The sequence below is a fragment of the Heloderma suspectum genome, chromosome 10 (assembly GCF_057233095.1).
Source record: "Heloderma suspectum isolate Gila_16-S chromosome 10, 16-S_ref, whole genome shotgun sequence".
Classification (NCBI taxonomy): Eukaryota; Metazoa; Chordata; class Lepidosauria; order Squamata; family Helodermatidae; genus Heloderma; species Heloderma suspectum.
This window is the reverse complement of record NC_139467.1, coordinates 4134976-4158058: the sequence shown is the minus strand read 5'-3', so window position 1 is coordinate 4158058 and position 23083 is coordinate 4134976. Positions and strand designations below refer to the sequence as shown.

Below are 23083 nucleotides of genomic sequence, written 5' to 3'. Positions count from 1 at the left end.
CATTTCTCCCACATTTTTTTGACCATTCTCATTAAACTTGATAGAAAAGAAATTGCTTTCAGACAGAAATCCAAAGGAGAAAAAACTTTGGAGAAATTATCTTGGGTTGGGTTTGGGGTTCTTGTGCTTACTTTACTTATGAGGTGGTTAAGTCGTGTGCATGAGTGTCCTGTCTGTCTTTGAACAAGAATCTCTGTGGCAATAATTGTGCAATAATCTCTTCCCACACTTCAGTTAATGCCATCATGAGGAAGACATCATGAGGTGATTCCTCCCATGGGGCTTTTTCAGTTCAGGAAGTGCAGGTGGCCTGGGAGGCTGCAGAGCAATGGAAAGATGTGTAATAGAGAGAGAAAACAGACACGGCACCCTCGGCCACCTCGCAGTAAGCTCAAAAATACCACCAAAAGAAATTCAAAATTCTGCCTCAGAAAAGTGGAAGCCTCAACACAGTTGAAGCTGTTGCCACCTACAGAAGCAGTGCAAGAAACCAAAAACCCCTAGGAGAAAAGAAAGCACATCAGCTACAACCCCTGCCAGTAGTGAGCCCTGTCTGTGAGAAACTGTTGGAGAATGTCTCTCCCCCATGAGAAATCCCCCCAATTCCAACTGGAGAATTTTGAGAGGCCATTTGTGCGTGGCTCTAGTTCTAACTCTGAGTTATCTCTCCCTGAACAACCCAGAGTTCAGGGTTTGGACATCTTAACAAACAACCTAAGGGCAGAGCACCTCTGGGTTGTTTAGCTCTTCCTGGTTGCAGTGGGAGCAATCACTTGCTCCAGCTCATTCACCACCACCAAGGGTTTTTTTGAAAAACACTGGACAGTGGCAGTGTGTGGCCCAAGTGGAGTTAACAGACAAGGATTAATTGGCTGCAGAAAATGACAAGCCAGGAATCAGGACTGAAGAGCAAGCCTAGAGACAGCACCAAAGCATACAGTGGCGCACCAGAGGAATGCACCAGCACTCAGGCAAGGCTTACGTTAAGCAGGAAGCCCTGCGAGAGCCATCCCGCCCAGGAGATCCAATGGCCAGCATCGGTCTGTGGGGCCAGTTGAGTGCTTGAGAGCCCTTCGTGGCCAGGTTGGTGCTCAGCTGCAAAGCGATTATGTATCTGTGGAGCCCAAGCTACGAAGACGGTTTGCTATGACAGACTTTCTTGGTCTATTTCCGTGAAGCCTCATCACAAATAAATTGAGACCTTGCTCATGGGAGGTGGATAACTTTGATCATTCTGTAAACATCTGTTTCCTTGTCAAACCAGGAGAAATGTGTTACTCGTAGGGCAGCAATATGTACAGCAGCTGTTCAGTGATCTAGGCAAAAGACTGTAAACACACGCATTCAAACTAGGCCTCCTTGTTTGTTTGCTTATATGTGTACCTCTGTTCCTTGACATCTCCATGTTTCTATGTTTTGGTTAAACAATGCGGTGATCTGACCCAGGAGTCCTCTGCTAGATGACATGTGCAAGAATGTCAAGCCATGTGCCACATTCATTTTGAATGAATGCTGGGTGGCATTAACCACACGGAAGACTCACCCGTCATTAATGCATCCCTCCAGTTACATGGTATATGGTAAGACTAAATGGGAAGGAGAAATTGTGCAATGCCTTTGGTGGAAAGATATCCCCAGTCAGGCCCCTGGCAGCCTCAGAAACCCAGTCTCGCCTCCACCTTGTTGCTCTCTGGAACTGGGCATGCAGCCAAATTCAAGCCATGGGGGAGGAACCCCCTGGGTGACTGGGGGAAAATCCTCCAAAACATGGCCTAGCTCAGCCTTCCCCAACCTGTTGCCCTCCAGATGTGCTGGACTGCAAAACTGGAAAACCCTCCTAATTGGGGGAAAAAACCCTGGAAAAAATTACTGGGAAAAAACGAATGGATAAAAACTAAAAACTAAAATGAAAAACGAAAACTAAAAAGCTAATGGAAAAAACTACTGGAAAAAACCACTGGAAAAAACCTGGAAAACCCTCCAGATGTGCTAGACTGCAAAACTGGAAAACCTTCCTAATGGGAAAAAAAACTGGAAAAAAACCTAATGGAAAAAAACTAAAACTAAAAATGAAAAACTAATGGGAAAAAACTGGAAAACCCTCCAGATGTGCTGGACTGCAAAACTGGAAAACCCTCCTAAGCAACCCAACATGATGTAGCTCAGCCTTCCCCAACCCGGTACCCTCTAGATGTGCTGGACTACAACTCCCATCATTCCCAGCCAGCATGGTCAACGTTCATGAGAGGCTGTCCGAAGGAAACTGTGGTCCACCGAAGATGATGCTGTAATAATTCCGTTAGTCTGTAAGGTGCCACCAGGGTCTTTGTTGCTTTTGCTGCAGCAGACGAACACGGCTACTTTGCTGGAAACCATCTTCTGAAGCAAGCCTGCCTCTTTGGGGACTAGCTCCTGCATTTCAGCGCAGCGTGGGCGAATGGGGCATTAGCCCGCCTGTGAAGGGAAAAAGAAGCCGAGCAGAACCCAGACAGATGGGGAAGGCCTCGCGTACCCACAAAAAGCCACTGAACGGTGGATAAACACGAGGCCACCACCAGGCAGCCTTTCTGTGTGGGTCCCACAGGCCGTTCTGTTTGTTTCTTCCCTGGACACCAACAGATCAGCTGTTGCACTTTGGAAGAGGCTGGCAATGGAGCCAGTGGGAGCAGCAGATAAGTGAACATAATAATATAAGAAGAGACATGCAGTACTATTTCCCATAGTTTGGAAAATAGTTTAACTATGCGCTGTGTGAAGATAAACTTCCTTTCATCTGTCCTGAATCTTCCACCATTAATGGATGATGCCAGTTCTAGTATTGTGAGAATCTACTTCCTCCACACCACACATAATTCTATACACTTTTACGATGCCCCCTCCCACCACCAAGGCATTTGAGGGCAATGTCCTTTGGTCCATCCACCCGTGAGGAAGCCCTGACTGCTAATACAGATATTTAAACATCTTAAAGAAGTGTGAGGAAGCCCTTTCTTTTGTCTCTCCTGAAACTCCCCCCACTTAGCTTCATTGGATGACTTCACGGGGTTCTAGAATTAAGAGAGGAACTATCCACTTTCTCCACACCATGCACAAATTTATAAACCTCTATCATCTCTCCCCTTACTCAACTTTTTCTGCAAAGCTAAACAAACCTAAGGGTGCCGCATGTTAAGTTACTGAGTGTACGTGTGTGTGTGTGTGTGCGCGCGCACCTACTGGGGGGGGTGTTAATTAATGGAACCAAGGATTACCATTTGGATTCTCCTAAGAAGTTGTATTTTATTTCAAAATAAAGTTAACAAAACAAAGCCAACAAAAAGAAGAACATCATCATTATTATTATTATTATTAAATTTATTAATCGCCCATCTGGCTGGTCACCCAGCCACTCTGGGCGATGTACAGCATACAATAAAACAGTTTAAAACAATAAAATTCTACAGTAAAAACATTTTCTAAAATACCCTAACCCACCCCAAATGCCTGCCTGAACAACCACGTTTTTAATGCACGGCGGAAGCTCATTAAAGAGGGGGCATGGTGGAGTTCCCTAGGGAGGGAGTTCCACAGAGTGGGGGCCACCACAGAGAAGGCCCTCTCCCTTGTCCCCACCAGTCTAGCTGTCCTGGCTGATGGGACAGAGAGAAGGCCATCCGAGGCTGATCTTGTTAAGCGGCCTGTCTGGTGCTGCTGGAGGCGCTCCTTAAGATAGGCTGGGCCGGAACCATACAGGGTTTTAAAGGTCAAAACCAACACCTTGAATTTGGCCCGGAAAACAACTGGTAACCAGTGCAACTCCTTCAGCACTGGAGTGATGTGATCTCGCCGGCGGCTGCCTTTAATCAGGCGAGCTGCCACGTTCTGTACCAGCTGCAGCTTCCGAACCATCTTCAAGAGTAACCCCACGTAGAGCACATTACAGTAGTCTAAACGAGAGGAGACCAGGGCACGTACTACCAATGGGAGCAGATGGTCGGGAAGGAAGGGGCGCAGTCGCCGTATCAGATGGAGTTGACATACCTCATAATATAATAAGACCACTAAAGAAATAAATTAATTCACTAATTATAATTCTTAGTCTGTAATTGATTGCTTGTGGAACATCTACATTAAAATGGCCTAAGTAGGAGCTCTGAATGTAATGAAATAAAAATACAAGTTATACAGCATATAGAAGGAGTGTGTGTGAGTGTGTGATATTTTGTGTGTAGGTATTTGCATGTGTGTAGGGGGGTGCAATCCTATGTCCCCCAGACTGTGTCTGAGGGACGTAGGATTTTTCAGTATCTGGGCTCCGAAGCAGGAACCAGGGCTTTGACCTCAGAGCCCAGAAACAGTGCCCCTCCACCTCCTAGCCAGCGCGGTTCTCTCCGTGCTGGCTACACCTCTGTGTGTGGAAACGGAGCACAGAGATGGGGAAAACGGGGCGGTCCCGGGGGAGGGGAGGAGATTGTAGAAGCCATGGTACGCAGCTCCCTATGCGCCTCACAGCCTACCCCACCCCCCGAAGCTCTCTGGCTAGACAGGCAAAATTTCCTGTCTAGCCAGAAATGCGGGGCAAGGATCGCCTCTGTGTTCCAGCCACTTGGAATTGGATAGTCGTCAGCCTCCGAGTCTGACAATGATCTCCATAGAATTGCACCCTTAGTCAAACAAAATATAGGCAACTGTACTTGGTTGGAATTTGATCAAAAGTTTGAAGGACTTTAACATAGGAAATATATAGAAACCGTGATGCCATAATATCTTCAGTAAAGTTGGGATTCCTTGTGTGCTGCACTTTCTGAGTAAGTTTTTACATAATCATAGTCTCCCCAATTTTATCAATCTGCTGCTCTTTAGTTGCTTGCTTTGGAGACTTCCCTTTGCATGCTATGCATGACACTGCAGCTGTATACAATTGCTTAAGAAGGTCTTCCTGCAGGAATCCAGGGTCATTAGGTTCAAAAAGATGAAGAAGCATAGCTTTAAGGGGGGTGGATTTTATCAAAATGTTTTGGGCTGGCCTAGCAATTCCCAGTACAGGGGGACTAAGCTTCATGCACTGCCTCACACCTACCCATGGAAGGCCACAGAATTTGTTGCAGGAGAAGGCGGTGGGGGGGGGGGGATAGGAAGCACTATGTGTTTCCTAGCAGCCCCCAGGAGAGGAACACAGAGCAGCATCCAGCTGGGGCCTAGCAACTGCAGCAGCATTAAGCCAGCCTTGCTGGTGACACCAGAAACTCTGTTAGCCATCCAAGGTAGGGCTAACATAACTGGCGAGAAGTCAGACACGTGACTTGGACCAAGAAAAGATGGTTCTTAGGCCTACCTGAGGCCATGAGCTTGCAGTTCTTTGCTCATCCTCAGCTGTTGCAGGTCATCGATGTCACGGAAGAGGAAGAAGGCATCTTTGCACTCAGGGTGGGTCTCGAAGAGCCTGGAGAAGGAACAGGAGGCAGTCAAGACGACAAGCAGAGCGTTTGATTCTTGGGATAAGACCCAAGTCTCCACCCCCTTTAGCAAAACACTCTTTATTCAGGGCAGCTGTCCCCAGGCAGGCTCCTTGCAGATCACTGGGAGTTGCAGTCCAACACATCTGGAGGGCATCTGGTTGGGGAAGGCCAAATTAGGGCATTTATATACCACTCTTCATAACAGCTGTCCCAGGGCAGTTTACCATGCAGTTAAAACAAAACCCACAGCAATAAAATCTCAAACATCTCAAGTAAAGCCAAACAATGATTAACAGTCATTAAAACAGTAGAGTTTAAACACAGCATCTTTTGAATATTAAAAATACAAGCCACTGAAATAAAAATGCTGCCGCATGACACCTAAAGGGTAACATGATGGGTGCCAGGAGGGCCTCTGTGAGGAGGGAGGTCCAAATGGGGTGCCATGGATGATCCCTCGTGATCCTTTATTGCCACCCGTTGGTCTGTGATGTTGGGGGCACCCTGAGGAGGCCTCAGTGGTGGATCTCGGTGTTTGAGGAGGTCGATATAGAAGGAGGCAGTCCGTAAGAGGCCCGGGTTCCAAGCAACAAAGGGCTTTAAAAATGAAAACTAGCTCCTTGAATTGGGCTCGGAAGCAGTGGAGGCTGGTGGCTCCAATGTCAGTGGGCCTCCACTGCTCGGAAGCAAACCGGCCACTGGTACAGATCTCTCAAAACGGGAAAGATATTCAAATGCCCCCCTCTAGCAAAGAGCTCACAGGGCAGCTCATAACATAAAAACAACAGATGAAAAACAATAGCAATGGAATATGCAATACAATAAGTATAATGTCGCATTAAAACACCAGAAAGGGTTGAAGTGCCAATAATGTTGAACATGAGCATTCCTAGTGACTCGGCCTTTGGCATGTCCCCCCACTCCCGGAAAAAAAAAATCAGGTTCAAATGCAGCCTTTGGAATTGGGTGTTTTGTTTAGTTATTGCACCTAAGGACTAGCGACCTACTAATCATGTTAATCAATGTATGGCTCCTGAGAGTAATATCTTGACTGGGTTTTGTAGGCTGGTGTAGAGCACAGTAATTAACCCAGCAATCCTATGGTCACTGGGAGAGCATCCCAAGGACTATAGGATATGCTGCATTCCCCCTCCAGAGGCCATAGACGCTCATACGACCTCAGCAAGGCGAAGAGGACGTCAGGCCATTGTCCCGCTGCAGCCACCGTGGAAAGCCCTGCGCTGGCTGCTCCACTGAAGTTGTAAGAGCGACCTTGGAAGACCTCGGGGAGATGAAAAGGGGGTTGGGAGAGTGAGCGGGGAGGGGAGGGGAGAGGCAAGGAACTAGAGGATCCTGTCAGGAATTAATCTGAGCATGTGGAGATAGTTAGCAGCTCAGACTCAGGATGGGAACAGCCAGAACCGGGGGGAGGCTCCCTCCCTCGTTCTTCTCTAGACTTTGGCATACAGATGGCTCAGCCTGAAGGCCCCCCCCCCCTCCATGAGAACCCAGGTCTCGGTGGAGGAGGAGAGCAAGGTGCATGACTTGAGGGATGCCAGGGTCTGTCACAGAGTGAAGCGGGAAAAGTTAGAGGCGGAGCTCAGATGCTCGTCCAGGGTGGCTATGCATGATAGCCTATGTAGGAGGGAGCCACTGTAAGGGAGGGGCGTCCCCCCTAAGCTAGGCTGGCCGGGAAGCTCTTGTTCAAACTGCAGGTAACGTCTCTAACTTCCACTTCTGCTCCTCTCTTGGCATTCATAGTTAGGTGGAATAGCTGTTTCCTTTGTAGCCTGAGAGTTTCCTAGAATTTGCATTTGTAAAGAACCTGGTTGTTAACTAATAAAGTAGGGAGCCTAAAGCCTGGTATCTTGGAGTGTGTTGATTGTGAAGAGAGAAAGGACGAAAGAACTTGACAGATCCTACCGAGAGAGGCCTGTCTAGCTGACATTTTTATTTCAAAGAGGAATGGGGAGTGAGATCACCTCTGGCCTCCTCCCGCCCTGCCTGGCTCCTGCCGGCAGGGCACAGGATAGACAGAAGGCTCCAAGATCGGCACAGCAATCCATGGGATGTTTTTAATGTTGGCCAGTCCTAATGAATGAAAAATGTGTAAGCAATGAGATTGCTTTGAGAGTGATTGTGCAATTGACTTGGGGCTCTGTTCATGTGATAGAATGTAGCCTGAGGCTAGTTCATGGGAAATGTGCAAAAAACATGTGCAGTCCTCAAATATTTGGAAGTGTGCCATTAACCAATTTGATTTCATGAGCCTCGCTGCTTCTGACCAAAAGTCTATGTAGTCCAGCATGCTGTTGTCCATAGTGATGAACCAGATGAGTCTGGGAGGTCCAGAAACAGGACAATGTCTCTCTCCCACTCTTGTTCCCTAGCAACTGGTATTCAGAGACATGTTGCTTCTGATCCTGATGGCGGCAGAATAACTCATCATAATTGTAGCCATTGATAGCCATATCCTCCATGAATCGGTATAATACTCATTTAAAGCCATGCAAGTTGGTGGCCATTGCTACATCTTGTGGTAGTGAATGCCATAGTTTAACTATGCTCTGTGTGAAGATGAACTTCCTTTTATCTCTCCTGAATCTTCTGCCATTATTCGACGATCCCAGGTTCTAGTATTTTGAGAATCCACTTCCTCCACACCATACATAATTCTATGCACTTTTACGATGCCCACTCCCACTACCAAGGCATTTGAGGGCAATGTCTTTTGGTCCCTTCAGCTGTGAGCAAACCCTAACTGCTGATATGGATATTTAAAATTTTATCAAGCAATTGTCCAGCACCTTAGACCCTTTTTGGTCTAAGCTAAGCAATTTAGGGCTCAATCCTATGCATGTTTAGACAGAAAAAAGTCCTACAAGTCCCAGCATTCCCCAGCCAGCCATGCATAGGATTAAGCCTTTCATCTAATTCAAGCCACATTGAATGGTGAGTATATGATCATGAATGTAGAAACACCAAGACAATTCCCAGCATCTGCATAATGATGGGATGGAAAACTCTTTTCGATCCTCTGCTGTTTTTGCACTCGTCTTGTAAGATGTTGTGAAATAAACAAAAGAATTTGCTGAACAGCAATGGAAAGAATTCAGGCTAGCTTTTCTAGAGAAGAAAGGCCCGTTTTGCAGATTTATCAGACTCCTAGCTGGTGCAGAGATTGGTACAAACATTACAGACATTTTTGAGGTTTCTGTTGTCCCCTTCGGAATGTGGACAGACTTCCTTTTCAAATAACAAATATACTCCCATGGCCACTGTTCCAGTAGGTGAGATAGAGAGCTTCTTACTTCCCCAGGCACTGAGCTTCCCCAGGTACAGAGCCAGCTGTGCTGCTCCACCTGCCCCTCCCTGGAGGGGCTACATAAGCTGGCTGGCTGAAGTGGCCTGGGAGAGCCAGGGCCTGCAGGAGAAGCCACCACCACCACCACCGGGGAAGAGGCGTGCCTGCTGCTGCTGGGCCTGCTGCCGCCGCCGCCGCCACCACCACCACCAGGCTTCCCTGTGGACTCCTGCCTGGCATTATTTTTAAGGGGATTTTTAATTGTTTTTGTTTTGTTTGTTTTATTTTGTTGGGGGGGATTTTGTTGTGTTTTTAGGGGTGGGTAGCCTGCCTGATAGGCGGGAGCGAGGGGGCATGTGTCCACCTGATGGAGGCAGTGGGGGGAGTGTTGGGGGCCAGAACATACCGAGGCTGGGCGGCAGGCACTGGCGGAGCGCTAGGGGCAGGCCATGCCAGGTAAGGGGTACAAGGGAGAGTTGTGTAATATCTGTCCCCTGCTCCGGGCCTGTCCAGAGCCAAAGGATGGCTGCGGGAGGCGTGACCCCATCTTCTGGCCTTCGTTTGCTGCTCTGCAATGCCAGGTCCGTTACCCAGAAAACCTCCCTCATCCATGACATGATCCTGGATGAGGGTGCAGACCTGGCATGTGTTACGGAGACCTGGCTGGCCGAGGCTGCTGCTCCAACCCTTGCAGCCATGTGTCGAGCCGGATTTTCGTATGCACAGCAGCCGAGGGCTGGGGATCGGGGAGGGGGAGTGGATGTTATCTACCAAGAGTCCTTGGTCTTCACCAGACCCCCTGTCCGGGAGACCAAGGATGCTGAGTGCATGTACTGGAGGTTGGGCCTGAAGGGCAGTCTGGGGATTCTGCTCGTGTACCGCCCACCCCGCTGCACGACTGACTCCCTGGCCGAGGTGCTTGAGGTGGTCTCTGATGTGCGTGTACAGTCCCCTAACTTATTGGTGTTGGGGAACTTCAACGTACATTCGGAGGCCATCCTCACAGGAGCACCTCGGGACTTCATGGAGACCATGGCCTCCTGGGAGCTGCACCATATTCTAACTGGGCCCACCCATGTAGCCGGTCATGCGCTAGACCTTGTGTTTGTTTCTGGAGAAGCAGGGAGTGATCTGGAAGTCGGGGTATATCCACCACCCCCTTGTCATGGTCAGATCACTATCTGGTGATGTTGGACTTCTCGGTTCCACAACCCCTCCGCAGGGGTGGAGGACCCATTAAAATGGTCCGCCCCAGGCGTCTTATGGATCCAAATGGATTCCTGAACGCGCTTGGGGATTCTCTGGGGCACGCCAACACTCTGTCAAGACCCTGGTGGGTGGCTGGAATGCCGTAATCACTGGGGCATTAGATCGGGTGGCTCAGAAACGCCCTCTCCCCCTGAACAGGGCTCAGACTGCACCATGGTTCAATCCGCGGTTACGAGCTCTGAAACAGGAGGTGAGATGGCTAGAGCGCCGGTGGCGGAAGTCTCGCTTCAAAGACGATCAGACACGGGCTAGAGCTGTATCTTCAGCCTATCACGTGGCGGTGAAGGCAGCAAAAAAGGAATATTATGCTGCCTCCATCGTGTCTGCAGAGTGCTGTCCCAGGAGGCTGTTCCAAGTGGTCCGGAGCCTGGTCGGTCCTGTGGCTCCAGAACCACTGGAGCATTCTAAGGCCTCCTGTGAGGCCTTGGCAAGGCACTTTGCAGATAAAATTGATCAGATTAGGTGTGTTACTCTGCACGCTGTGGATACAGTTAGTGAGCAAGAGGCGGCCTGTGGCAAACCGGTTTTGTGGGATCGGTTCCAGCTTCTTCCTCCTGATGAAGTGGACAAGGTGCTTTCATCTGTACGGCCGACCACCTGCTTACTTGATCCTTGCCCATCTTGGCTCATTATGGGCTGCAGAGAGAGACTGGGTGAGGGGATCAGGGCGGTGGTGAACGCCTCCCTTGAGGAGGGGGTGATGCCATCAGCCCTCAAGGAGGCAGTGATAAGACCACTCTTAAAGAAGCCCTCCTTGGATCCCCAAGTTCTGAACAACTTTCGCCCAGTCTCAAATCTGCCATTTTGGGGCGAGGTGATTGAGCGGGTGGTGGCGGTGCAGTTGAAGGCACACTTGGAAGAAACTGATTATCTAGACCCATTTCAGTCGGGCTTCAGACTTGGGCATGGGACAGAAACGGCCTTGGTCGCCTTGGTAGATGATATGTGGAGGGCTCTGGATAGGGGTGAATGCTCCTTCCTTGTTCTCCTCGACCTCTCAGCGGCTTTTGATACCGTTGACCACGGTATCCTCCTGGACCGCTTGGAGGGGTTGGGCATTGGAGACACTGTATTGCGGTGGTTCCGGTCCTTCCTCTCCGGCAGGTACCAGAGGGTAGCACTGGAAGAGGAGGTTTCGGACCCATGGCCACTTACTTGTGGGGTGCCACAGGGTTCCATCCTCTCCCCGATGCTATTTAACATCTATGTGAAGCCGCTGGGGGCTATCATCAGGAGGTTTGGGGTGCAGTGTCATCAATATGGGGATGACACGCAGCTCTACCTCTTGTTTAAATCTTCACCAAGGTTGGCCGTAGAATCCCTGTCCAAATGTCTGGAGACGGTGAGTGGCTGGATGGGGAGGAATAAGCTGAACCCTCACCACACCGAGGTACTTTTGGTGGGAGACAAGACTAGGTTGGGGGATGTTGACCTGGTGTTAAATGGGGTACGGCTACCCTTGAAAGACCAGGTCCGCAGCCTGGGGGTCATTTTGGACTCCCAGCTGTCCATGGAGGCTCAGGTGTCAGCTGTGAGCCGGACAGCGCTGTATCAACTCCATCTGATACAGCGGCTGCGCCCCTTCCTTCCCGACCATCTGCTCCCATTGGTAGTACGTGCCCTGGTCTCCTCTTGTTTAGACTACTGTAATGCGCTCTACGTGGGGTTACCCTTGAAGACGGTTCGGAAGCTGCAGCTGGTACAGAACGCGGCGGCTCGCCTGATTAAAGGCAGCCGCCGGCGAGATCACATCACTCCAGTGCTGAAGGAGTTGCACTGGTTACCAGTTGTTTTCCAGGCCAAATTCAAGGTGTTGGTTTTGACCTTTAAAACCCTATATGGTTCCGGCCCAGCCTATCTTAAGGAGCGCCTCCAGCAGCACCAGACAGGCCGCTTCACAAGATCAGCCTCGGATGGCCTTCTCTCTGTCCCATCAGCCAGGACAGCTAGACTGGTGGGGACGAGGGAGAGGGCCTTTTCTGTGGTGGCCCCCACTCTGTGGTACTCCCTCCCTAGGGAACTCCGCCATGCCCCCTCTTTAATGAGCTTCCGCCATGCATTAAAAACGTGGTTGTTCAGGCAGGCATTTGGGGTGGGTTAGGGTATTTTAGAAAATGTTTTTATTGTAGAATTTTATTGTTTTAAACTGTTTTATTGTGTGTTGTACATCGCCCAGAGTGGCTGGGTGACCAGCCAGATGGGCGATTAATAAATTTAATAATAAATTTAATAATAAATACTCCATCAAGCCATCCGAGGTACTTCCAGACAGGGCTTTTATCATTCCTCTGCTGTGCCTCATTCATAGAATTTTGCAGGGGAGCCAGACATTGTCACCTTCTTCTGGTAACCCTCCTGTCTTTTCCCACTGCTTCTTTCATCTCTCCCCTCCCCGAAAATCCATTACAGAGAGGAAGACAATAGCTGTATAATGATTGGTAATGTCAGGAACCCACGGTCTGGAAGCCCATTCAGTGAAGACATGAAGCCTCCAGAACCATATGAACAATGTCCTGACTGGTGGCTGAACTGTTTTCACAGATTAGAAGGGCGGGTGTGATCCCAGTTGGTTGGAAAACAATGTATAGTCCTTCCAATATTTAAAAAGTGCCGCGAACAGAACAAAAAAATTATTAGTATTTTGTGTGTCATGGCGTTTCTAAGTTATATGGCAAGTTGGAAGAACTTAATCATATTATCTGCTCTGAAGACACTGACTTATGAAGGGGCCGGTGTAAAATTGACCAATGTATAGCCTAGGGGTGCAGAACCTCTTTCAGCTCAAGGGCCAAATTCCATTTCAGAGGAACTCTGGCGGGCTGCATTCCAGTGGTGGGCAGGGCCAAAGGCAAAAGGGGCAGGATCAAAATACAAAAAACACACACCAGAAATACCAGCATATGTTCACTTAAAGCTCTAGTTGCCAGTAAGCAAGCAAGCATTAGGGGAGGCCTTTAGAATGCAGGGCAAATATGCACAAAAGCCAGGAAATCCCCAAACAATTGGTCATTGGGGGGAAAGGCTGTGAGGCCAGGGAAAGGGGGAGTGGCCTTCGGGGGACCCCTGGAGGGCCCAGTTTGGCCCCCGTGGCTGAGGTTCTGCTCCTCTGGTATGACCCTTTGCTATCTTGCCCTGCAGTACAACAAGGCAAATATTTATACTTTTCTTTCATAGACTTGGCCACAGCTTTTGATTGTCAATAGAAACCGTCTCCAGCATAAATGAGCCAATAGCAGTATCAGCAAGTATTGTTTATTCTTGCTTCAAGAACTCCTTAATAACACAACTGCCAAAGTGAAACTAGGGGTTTCCAGCTCTTGGATCGACAGTTACAGTATTCCTACCAGTTGGACGCCCTCTAGCTCCATTCCCCTTCCAGCCCTATCTGAAGGATGGAATTCTGAGATTATCTGGTTGAGAATTTCTTCCACCCTCAGTCAGTTTTTGTCATGTCTCTATTCTTTTGTACACTGTTGATATGATCTTATGACTCTAACCTGTGTAGGTCTAAAAAAGTGGTTATCCAAACTCTGTGAATACTGTAAAGAGGAAAATTTAATAGCAAATGACTAAACAAACTCCCAAAGTGACTGTCTGTGAAAAAAAGCTCTTCAAATGTCATTGATTAATAGATAACTATCCATTCAATACTAAGTCTTAAATATTTTGGGACATATTTTTACAAGATGTTTTCTTGGAAGGATCATGTGGAAATAATAAAAGTCCCCAGTCTTTAGAACTACAGGCGCCATACTGCAAATTTACTGCACTAAGGGCTGGCGATTTGATTGATCCAGCCTCAAGATGCTTTCAGAGTATAGCAGTAGCTCAAATTCTCTACCGAGCACAAATATTGGGCTGGGATGATTCTCTGATGGCAAAAATGGAAACGTTGCAAAATTATTTTAGGCTCCATTGGCTGGGTAGGGAAATAACACAAACGTCCCAATTTTTGTCTTTGTTTTAGCACAGGGGCCAGAAGGTACATGGCAAGTTGTATTGCATTTCTATTTAAATTATAGTAGTTATTTCTAAGTTTCCATCTCTCTCTCTCTCTCTAGATAGACAGACAGACAGACAGGCAAGCAGACAGACAGATATAACCATATGCAAATTGTATCCTCTCTTATCCTCTTTTTTGGGTGAGGCATTTAGGCAGTGTGTCAGTGGTCACCCTAGATATCATCATTTTGGCTACATAAGGGTCCCCACTTGCTCCTGATGATAGACCAAGAACAGGAACAGAATGGTTCCTGAAAAGCAACATAGATTTTGGATGTGGTTACAAAGAAACTGGGCCTCCAAGGACACAACAGAAATGGAAACATCTTTGGCCTTTGTACAACTGAAACTCAAATTAGTAGTAAATCTTAGGCTGGTTAGGAAGAAATAAGGAATGGCTAATCCATCTAATAAGAACAAGAGATAGAGTCCTGAACAATAATCATGATAACATTATGAGGGATTTTTGTGTGTGTGCAAAATTAACAAAGTTTCTGCACCAAATAAGTATTTTTCTCATGAGTTACAGCTGCCATGGATCTCAGGGAGAAACTGAGTGCTACAGTTAGCAGTGATGAAGTTTCAGACAAAGAAAAGACCTTGGAGCAGGGGCTCCCCATCCTTTTTGGAATTTTGGGGAAGTGTTCTGGGCACTGTCACAAAATGGCTGTAACAGGGCAGGCACTGCCACACAATGGCTGCTGTGGTGTGTGTGGGTAGGCACATACCACCCATTTCACAGAAGGCAAGCTGGCGACCCTAAGAGACAAGTAACTTGCACCAGACCCTGTGCAAGGCAGAGGTAAGGTCTGATCCCCAACATTCAAAACCACTCTTCTGAACCCACAGTTCTCCACTTTCAGGATGACTACCCCAAAATGTTCACTCTCTCTCAAACACACAACCAACACATGAATCCACTCAGTTCATGCCCTTAACTCACAAAATCCACTCAGCACTCTCTCTCTCTCTCTTTTTCTCTCTCTCTCTCACACACACACACACTTTCTCCCCCCCACATACCACTTCCACCCCCTTTTCAGGTCACCTCACACACCCTCACCTCTCCTCTTGCTCTCCTCAGTCCTCCCCACCCTGGTCGACACGTGTACTCCCCCTGTCCTGTCACGTCCAGCTTTCCTCCTCCTCCTCCCACCACCACGAGGTTGTATGCAGCTTCCTCCCGCAATCAAGGCACTCTCAGCCCCCCACCCTCCAATGGATCACCCCTTCCCTCCCCTGTTTGCCCTGCTGCTAAGGCACTGGCCTACAACCACAGAGAAAGACTCAAAGCTCAGTGGTGGAGCCCCTGCTTTGCCTGCACATGGCCCCAGGTTTGATCACCAACATCTCCAGGTAGGGCTGGAAGAATCCCTGCCTGAAACCCTGGAGAGCCGCTGCTGCCGGTCAGTGTCGACAGTTCTAGATGGACCCAGGGTCTGACTCAGGACAATGGAGCTTCCGATGTTCCTTGGTGCTGCTGAGACAAAAATCAGGACACTGGACAGAGGCTTCAGTTCAGAGGCCAGGGGCTACTTACAGGACCATGGGCAGCAATCCTGCAGCTGGGACAAAAGAAACAAGTTGCCTCTGGCACTGGCCTGCAGCAATCGCAGGAGCGCTCTAGTCCAGTCTGCAGAGTCAAAGCAAAGACTTGCCCGGCTCAGAGTGCTGCATCCGGCCAGGTTGAGCTCCAGTGCCTATCAATGCAGCCATTGGCTTCTTCCAGGCACTGGTGCTTTGAGTTGTGGCAACTTATTTGTTGCTCATCAGGACTTTCCTGATTCCCCAAGGTCCATTTATCAGAGCCCAATAGCAGAGGCACCTCATCAGGTGCCTGAACCTCGTGGTTCAGGGTGCGCAGTTTGGTGCTGGCAGATCTACTCGGGAAGGGCCAGGGAGCAGGCCTGTCTCCCCGGAGCGGCTATTATCTGATGACTCTTGATCCAGCCCAATGTCAGAGTGCTGCCATCTGTTTGAAGTCATGGGGAGGTTTGGTTTGGATGGGCCTTTTTGTAGATGGATGCAGTCTTTTGAATGAAAGTCATATAAGCCAAAATCCTGCAGTCAATCCCTTGGCAGGGGGGAATCAGTATCTGCCCATGCTTCAGATTCCATATGTCTCTGAGGATGAAGCATCTTAACAAGGTCTGCTACCTCTGCAGATGGGAAAAGCCAGTGTAAACCTCACCAGGGAATGCTCTGGCCAAGGGAACAGGGCTGTAGACCTCCCTCACCATCAATTCCAGGCCACCATCGTCTCACCCACTCAGGAATATTAGGTCTTAGAGTGTGTCCTGCAGAATGTGTAGGGACAGAGATATATTGAGACAGCCCCATGGTTGTCAGTGCTGGGCAAAGCTCATTAAAACAGCCTCTGTGCAAATATTGAAGTTTTCCAAGACAAGTACCTTATCTGGAGTACTGCGTCCAGTTCTGGGCACCACACTGTAAGAAGGATGCAGACAAGCTGGAGAGGGTTCAGAGGAGGGCAACAAAGATGATTAGGGGACTGGAAACAAAGCCCTCTGAGGAGAGACTGAAAGAACTGGGCATGTTTAGCCTTGAGAAGAGACTACTGAGGGGAGTTAGGATAGCGCTCTTCAAGTACTTGAAAGGCTGCCACAGAGAGGAAGGCCAGGATCTCTTCTCGATCATCCCAGAATGCAGGACATGGAATAATGGGCTCAAGTGACAGGAAGCCAGATTCTGGCTGAATATAAGGAAAACTTCCTGACTGTTAGAGCAATACGACAATGGAACCAATTACCTAGGGAGGTGATGGGCTCTCCCACACTGGAGGCATTCAAGATGAAGCTGGACAGCCATCTGTCAGGGATGTCTGACTTGGATTCCTGCACTGAGTGGGGGGTTGGACTCGATGGTCTTGAAGGCCCTTTCCAACCCTACTATTTTATGAATTTCTCAGAAATCAGGGGAGAGTCCAGAGGGCCAAATCTTTGCAGGATTTGCCTGTTCCCTCAAACAACTTCTGGGCCCTGGTTTCACCTTCAGGTACAGATAACTTCAGCTGGATTAGAGCCAAAGTAGATGAAGCTGCATTCTAAACCCTTCTCCAGGGACCATAATAATCTAATCACCTCCATGAACAGCAGGAAAAACTTCCTGACTATTAGAGCAATACGACAATGGGACCCATGACCTAGGGAGGTGGTGGGCTCTCTCACACTGGAGGCATTCAAAATGAGGCTGGACAGCCATCTGTCAAAGCATCCCTGACTGTCAAAGCATCCATCTCAGTGGATTCCTGCACTGAGCAGGGGGTTGGACTCGATGGTCTTATAGGCCCCTTCCATCCCTACTATTCTATGATTCTATAAGTATGCTGGGTTTTCCCCTGTAGCATTCTATGCTACAGGCCAGCTCAATGAGGACATCGGGTTTGTGGCAACTGCGAGAAATGCAAATTCCATGTTAGGGGTCATTAGCAAAGGGACTGAAAAACAGAACTGCCAAAATTGTGATGCCTTTATACAAGTCTGTGGTGTGACCACACTTAGAATACTGTGTATGGTTCTGGACACCCCACCTAAAAAGGTAGAGCTGGAGGAGGTGTAGAACAAGGCAACCAAAATGATCAAGGGGCTGGAGCAACTCCCCTAGTGGGAAAGGTTACATCAGTTTGGGCTTTTGAACTTAGAAAAAGGTGAGTAAGGGGAGAACAGGATAGAGGTGTATAACATTATGCATGGCATAGAGAAGTTGGATAGGAAGATATTTTTCTCCCTCTCTCAGATATACTAGAACCCAGTGGTGGGAGATTCAGGACAGACAAGAGGAAGTAGAGAAAAGGAAAGGGGCTGGGCCTTTGGTCTGACCCAACAAAGCTCTTCTTGTGTTCTTATAATCCATAACTGTCTGGGAGGGGCAGCAACCTTGAGCTCTATGTCTTGTTTTGATTTATAGGCCAATATCATTCTTGCCAAGTTGGTGGTTTGTTTGTTAGATTGTTTCTGGTGGAGTCTTGGTTCTTATTGTTCATATTGTTTCAATTCATTTTATTTGGTGTTTGAAGATATAGTTAAATTATTACTTTTTGCAACTGCTTTGGCAGCCTGTTTGGATCAAAAAGGATAAAATCTCTTCAATAAATAAAGGCATACTCAGTTCAAATATATGAAGTGACATGTATGTGGGTAGTTTATGAAATAATTTTGGTAAGAATGATTAAATATTGTTGTTTTGTAATAAAAAGGTAAAGGTGTCCCCAACCAGTCGTGTCCAACTCTAGGGTGCGGTGCTCATCCCCGTTTCAAAGCCGAAGAGCCAGCGCTGTCCAAAGACACTTCCGTGGTCATGTGGCCGGCATGACTGAACACCGAGGTGCACGGAACGCTGTTACCTTTCCCGCCGAAGCGGTACCTATTTATCTACTTGCAATTTCTTGCTTTCGAACTGCTAGGTTGGCAGGAGCTGGGACTGAAGACGGGAGCTCACTTCGTCACGCGGCACTCGGGTCTCGAACTGCTGACCTGCCGACCTTCCAGTCTGCAGTTCAGCGTCTTAACCACTAAGCCACTGCGGCCCCTTTAGCCACCACGGCCCCTTTAGCCACCGCGGCCCCTTTGTAATAGACAGCCTTTAAATTAATTCTACAAAGTCATAAAAAATATCATGCACAAAGTTCTTAACAAAAATCTGTTCGTAGTTGGCAAGAGGACAATTGCAAAAGATGGGCTATCTAATGCAAGGGTCCCCAACCCTTTGGGGCTGGTGGGCACATTTGGACTTTTGAAAGAGGGTGAGGCACTATCAAAAATTGCTGCAATGGGGGCCTTGCCCATTCACAAAAATGGCTGCCAGAGTGGGTGTGGCAAGTCCCAAGGTACCCATTTCCCAGAAGGCAAACTGGTGAGGCTAAACATAAAATAACTTGTTCAAGAACCCTAGAGGCCCTTCTCCGGGTTCCCCTGCCAAATTACGTGAGGTGGGTGGCTACTGCAGAGAGGGCCTTTGCAGTTGTGGCATCTCGGTTGTGGGATGCTCTCACCAGAGAGATTCACTGGGCACCTATGCTGTGGCCTTTTCGTCACCAGGTGAAGATCCTCGTATTCTCCCAGGCATTTCACGTTCTTCAGTTTGTATCATTTTAAATCTGTTATTATATTTTTAGATCTTTACATTGCTGCTGGTTTTTATTCTGGTTTTATACTGTAGTTTTAAACTTTTAAACGTTTTATATTCTGATTTATCATGTTGCTATATTGTATGCGTTTTAACTGTTGTGAACTGTCCAGAGAGTTGCCTATGGGTGGTACAGGAATGTAATTAATAAATAAAATAACTAAGAGTACAAGTCAAAAGTGGGGTCTGAGCTCCAAAACACAGAGCCACTCCTCTGAAACCCAAAGTATTCTGCTCCCGCACCCATTTCATAAAAGGCAAATGAATGAGGCTCGAAGACAAGTAACTTGGCCAAGAGACTGAGTAGAAGGCAGAGGGCATGTGTGCATGTGGGTGTGTCTCAGCTCCACATTCTCAGAAAAATACACACCCCACACAAAAATGCAGAACAAATTCTAGATGAAACACAGGCAAACACTACACTAAAAAAAATAATAAAAATGGCTCCCCACACCCCCAAAATACACCTCATGATAGGGATGTATGGGTTTTGTTAAATCTGTTCTGTTGTATTTCACAAATTGACAGGCATCTTTCATTCCAACATCTGCTCATTGACAGAATCAATTTTTTTAAATCTGAGTTTCGTTTTACTTGTGTGAATTCACATTAGCGCTAATGCGCACTTGTGCAAATCCCCTCCTCACAAGTTAAAAACCAGTCTGCAAGTCCGCGTGTCTCGGAAAAAGACACACACAGTTGAATCTGTGGCAGATTTCTCTGACAACCCTAGCTCTCTCTCTCTCTCTCTCTCTCTCTCACACACACACACAGTAAGATAGGCACGTGTGTGCACATGCACACACACACACACACCCCTCTACTCTCTGCAGTGTCTCAGCATTCTCCCCGCCACTGCCCCAAGACCTGCAGGATACTTCCTCCCGGCTGTCCCTCCTGCCCCAGGAAACTCACTGCAACCCCCTCAGCTTACCATTTTAATTCCCTTGTGGGCAGCTGGGTGCCCTTCAAAATGAAACATTTCCATTTTTTAAAGAATGCCTCTGGGAGTCTTGTGGGGCTTAGAGGTGTTCTTTTAAATAAAGAAGGTGCTGGGGGAGGTCAGCACTTTGCTTTGCAGCATACCAGCCTGCAGGTTTAAATAATAATAATAATAATAATAATAATAATATCAAGAGGGGTATGGGGGCTAGAAGGCACCAAGGGAGTCACCTGGAAGCACCCTGTTGGACACCCTAGATCCAAGGGATCACTGATAATTTTGGACGGCTTCAGTAAACCTCTTACTCTATCTGGAGTGGACACGTTAAGTGGATTGGTATGAATGCACCATGGAAAGGAGCCGAACTATTTGCAGAGAAGGGGGTCATTCTGTTCTAGCTTGGAATAATCACTTGCAAGGATCTCTGGCTGGAAGCACATCTGTTCGCTGTCTGATAATGTACAGTTTTAATACATTTTTATTTAGAAAAACAAATGAACCCGAGAACCAGTGAAGGAGTTAAAAACGTGAAACCACTTCCTTTCACCTCTTCCACAATCCATCCAGTTATGCTTGTTAATTAAAAAACAAATTAATAAGTAATCTACTACCATGCAAATCAGCTCAAACAATTGCGAGAGCAAGAGGATCGATCAAGTGCTGTTGCAGGGAGAGAAGCAGGAAAGAGAGGCCAGAATTAGGGGACAGCCATGCCACTGGTGCCTGTTGCAGCCAGGTGGCCCTGGGGTGAATCCCGAGGAGGTGCGCTTTGCGCAACAGCGCTTGTTCCAGATGCAGTGTGCTAATTGGGTGGAGGATGCATGCAATTGTCCTGGGGTGCCAAAAAGCTGAGGGTTGAAGAGGTGTTGATTGATATAAAGCAGGCACCGTGCACACCCAAGGGAGCATCAGCAGGGGGCAGAAAAGAGTCAACGAGGAAGATGCTTCTATATTATATGATTATTTGACCGCTATTTGCAGCCAGAAGAGTTTCGATCTCCCTCCCTCCCCATATCCCCTGCATTTTTCAACAAGGACTGTGTCCAGCAGATGGTTGAGCAAGCTTAGAATCCTATAAAGGGGACACAGAATTTGGCAACAGGAGGTTAATTTTTCCCCCCCATAAAAAACAAGTTTCTAACTCTGATATTTTGTAAGTTTCTCAATGCAACAGTTATCAAGTTTTGTAAGTTTAACAAGTTTTGTAAGTTTATCAATACAACAGGGCAACAGTTCCCCAAACCTCAGAGCAGTACATACTCTGTATCTGTGCTTATGTGCTTGGAAACAATTTGGCAGCCCTGGCTTTCCTCCAGAGAATCCTGGGAATCCTAGCCTGCCAAGGATGCCGAGAATTCCCTGGTGGAGGTCCTTCACACCCCCACTCAGAGAACTACAGGGGGAGAAATAACCATTAGCCCCAATAGAGACAGCCTAAGTGATTTCCTCACTTCACAACTGTTTGCATTTAAGGAGACGGACAGCTTTTCTACATGAGGCATTTATCATGCACTCATCATTCCCTCCTCACGGTTGTTTACGGGTTCTGTAAGTGATGTCGTGAACCTACAGTTCTGCTTCTGTTTACAAACAGCAATTTTGGCAATTTTTTTTAGAACACGGAAAATGGGGTATTATTTCTGATGGCAAAAGAAAGTGAGAATACCTCTTGTGTATCTGTGCTATTCTGCTGTACCACAGTGCCACCTAGAGGTTATGTAAGACAGAAAAGAAATGCTCCTCATGTTGAACGCTGTATCTACTTTTAGTTTCATCACAGAATTGAGATCTGAGCACTACATGGAAACCATTTCCTTTCCTGCTTTTCAGCTAGATAACCTATAGGTGGCACTGTGGTATAGTGGAATAGCACAAATACACAAGTGTAAAAAATATTTTCTTTCGCTTTCACAAATGATACTGCATTTTCCCTGCTCTAAAAAAAAATTGCCAGAAGTGCCATTTACAAACAGAAGCAAAACTGGAGAGTCATGATGTCATCTAAAGAACCCATAGACAACCGTGAGTAAGGAATGATGAGTGTACAATGAACACCTTGTGCAGAAATGCCAGTAATGCTTGGATCTCAATCCTGCGACGAAACTGAAAGTAGATGCAGCGGATTAACAGCCTTGTGCAGAAAAGTCCCGAAAAGCTCTGGTCTGCAATCTCTGGACATCTCCTATCTCATTTGATCTAAGCAAGGCCAGCCTAATGACACAGGTGGTCCAAGAGATCACTTAGGGATAGCAAAAAAGAAGCAGATGCCATCCAAGAGGTAAGCCTCCAGAAGACTATTTCCTCCCTCCTGTCGTCTAGTTATATAAACATATGAGGTTGTCCTATATCGGGGAAAGCCACATGTTCCCTATCTCTGTCCTATGTGGATCATATGAACCCTACGTGGCTCATTTAGGGCGCACAATCCTATGCATGTTTAGACAGAAAAAAGTCCTACAACTCCCAGCATTTCCCAGCCAGCACAGCTGGAAGTTGTAGGACTTTTTTCTGTCTAAACATGCATAGGATTGCACCTTTAGTCTGCCCTGACCAGCAGCGGTCATCCAGGTTCTCTGGGACAGGGAGGTCTTTTCCAGCGCCTGGTGCTCAAGTTCCTTTCAATTCGAGATCAGACTTTGCTGGTGCCTTATCCATGCAAAGCACGGGGAGAGACCTTAAATCAATGGCAGAGCAGATGTGTGCATGCAGAAGGCGGCAGGTTCTATCTTTGGCGTCTTCAGTGAAAAGGGTCATGCAGCAGCCAATGGAATTATACTTCCAAAGAACTTGGTGGAGCCAGTTTTCCCAGGAATAAATAAAGGGTTCGCTGCCATAAAAACAAATCGGGATCACCCCACCCTGCCTGAGCAAAGCAGAGGACAGGTCATGTTCCAGAAGACTGGGGCAGATTATTCTCTCCCTTCCCCCAACCGTCCTCCTTCAAAGCCACCTTGACTTAGCCAGACACAAAACAGACCCCCT

The 23083-nt window shown here is 47.6% G+C and overlaps 1 protein-coding gene across 1 annotated transcript in view; it reads right to left on the bottom strand.

Moving 5' to 3' along the window:
• LOC146337483 (neuroglobin-like) overlaps positions 1-23083 on the bottom strand; it is a 38342-nt gene that overhangs the window by 10565 nt on the left and 4694 nt on the right. The window contains exon 2 of the mRNA XM_084814682.1: positions 5315-5422. Within this exon, the coding sequence (XP_084670808.1) occupies positions 5315-5422 (108 nt within the window). The remainder of the gene's footprint in view (positions 1-5314; positions 5423-23083) is intronic.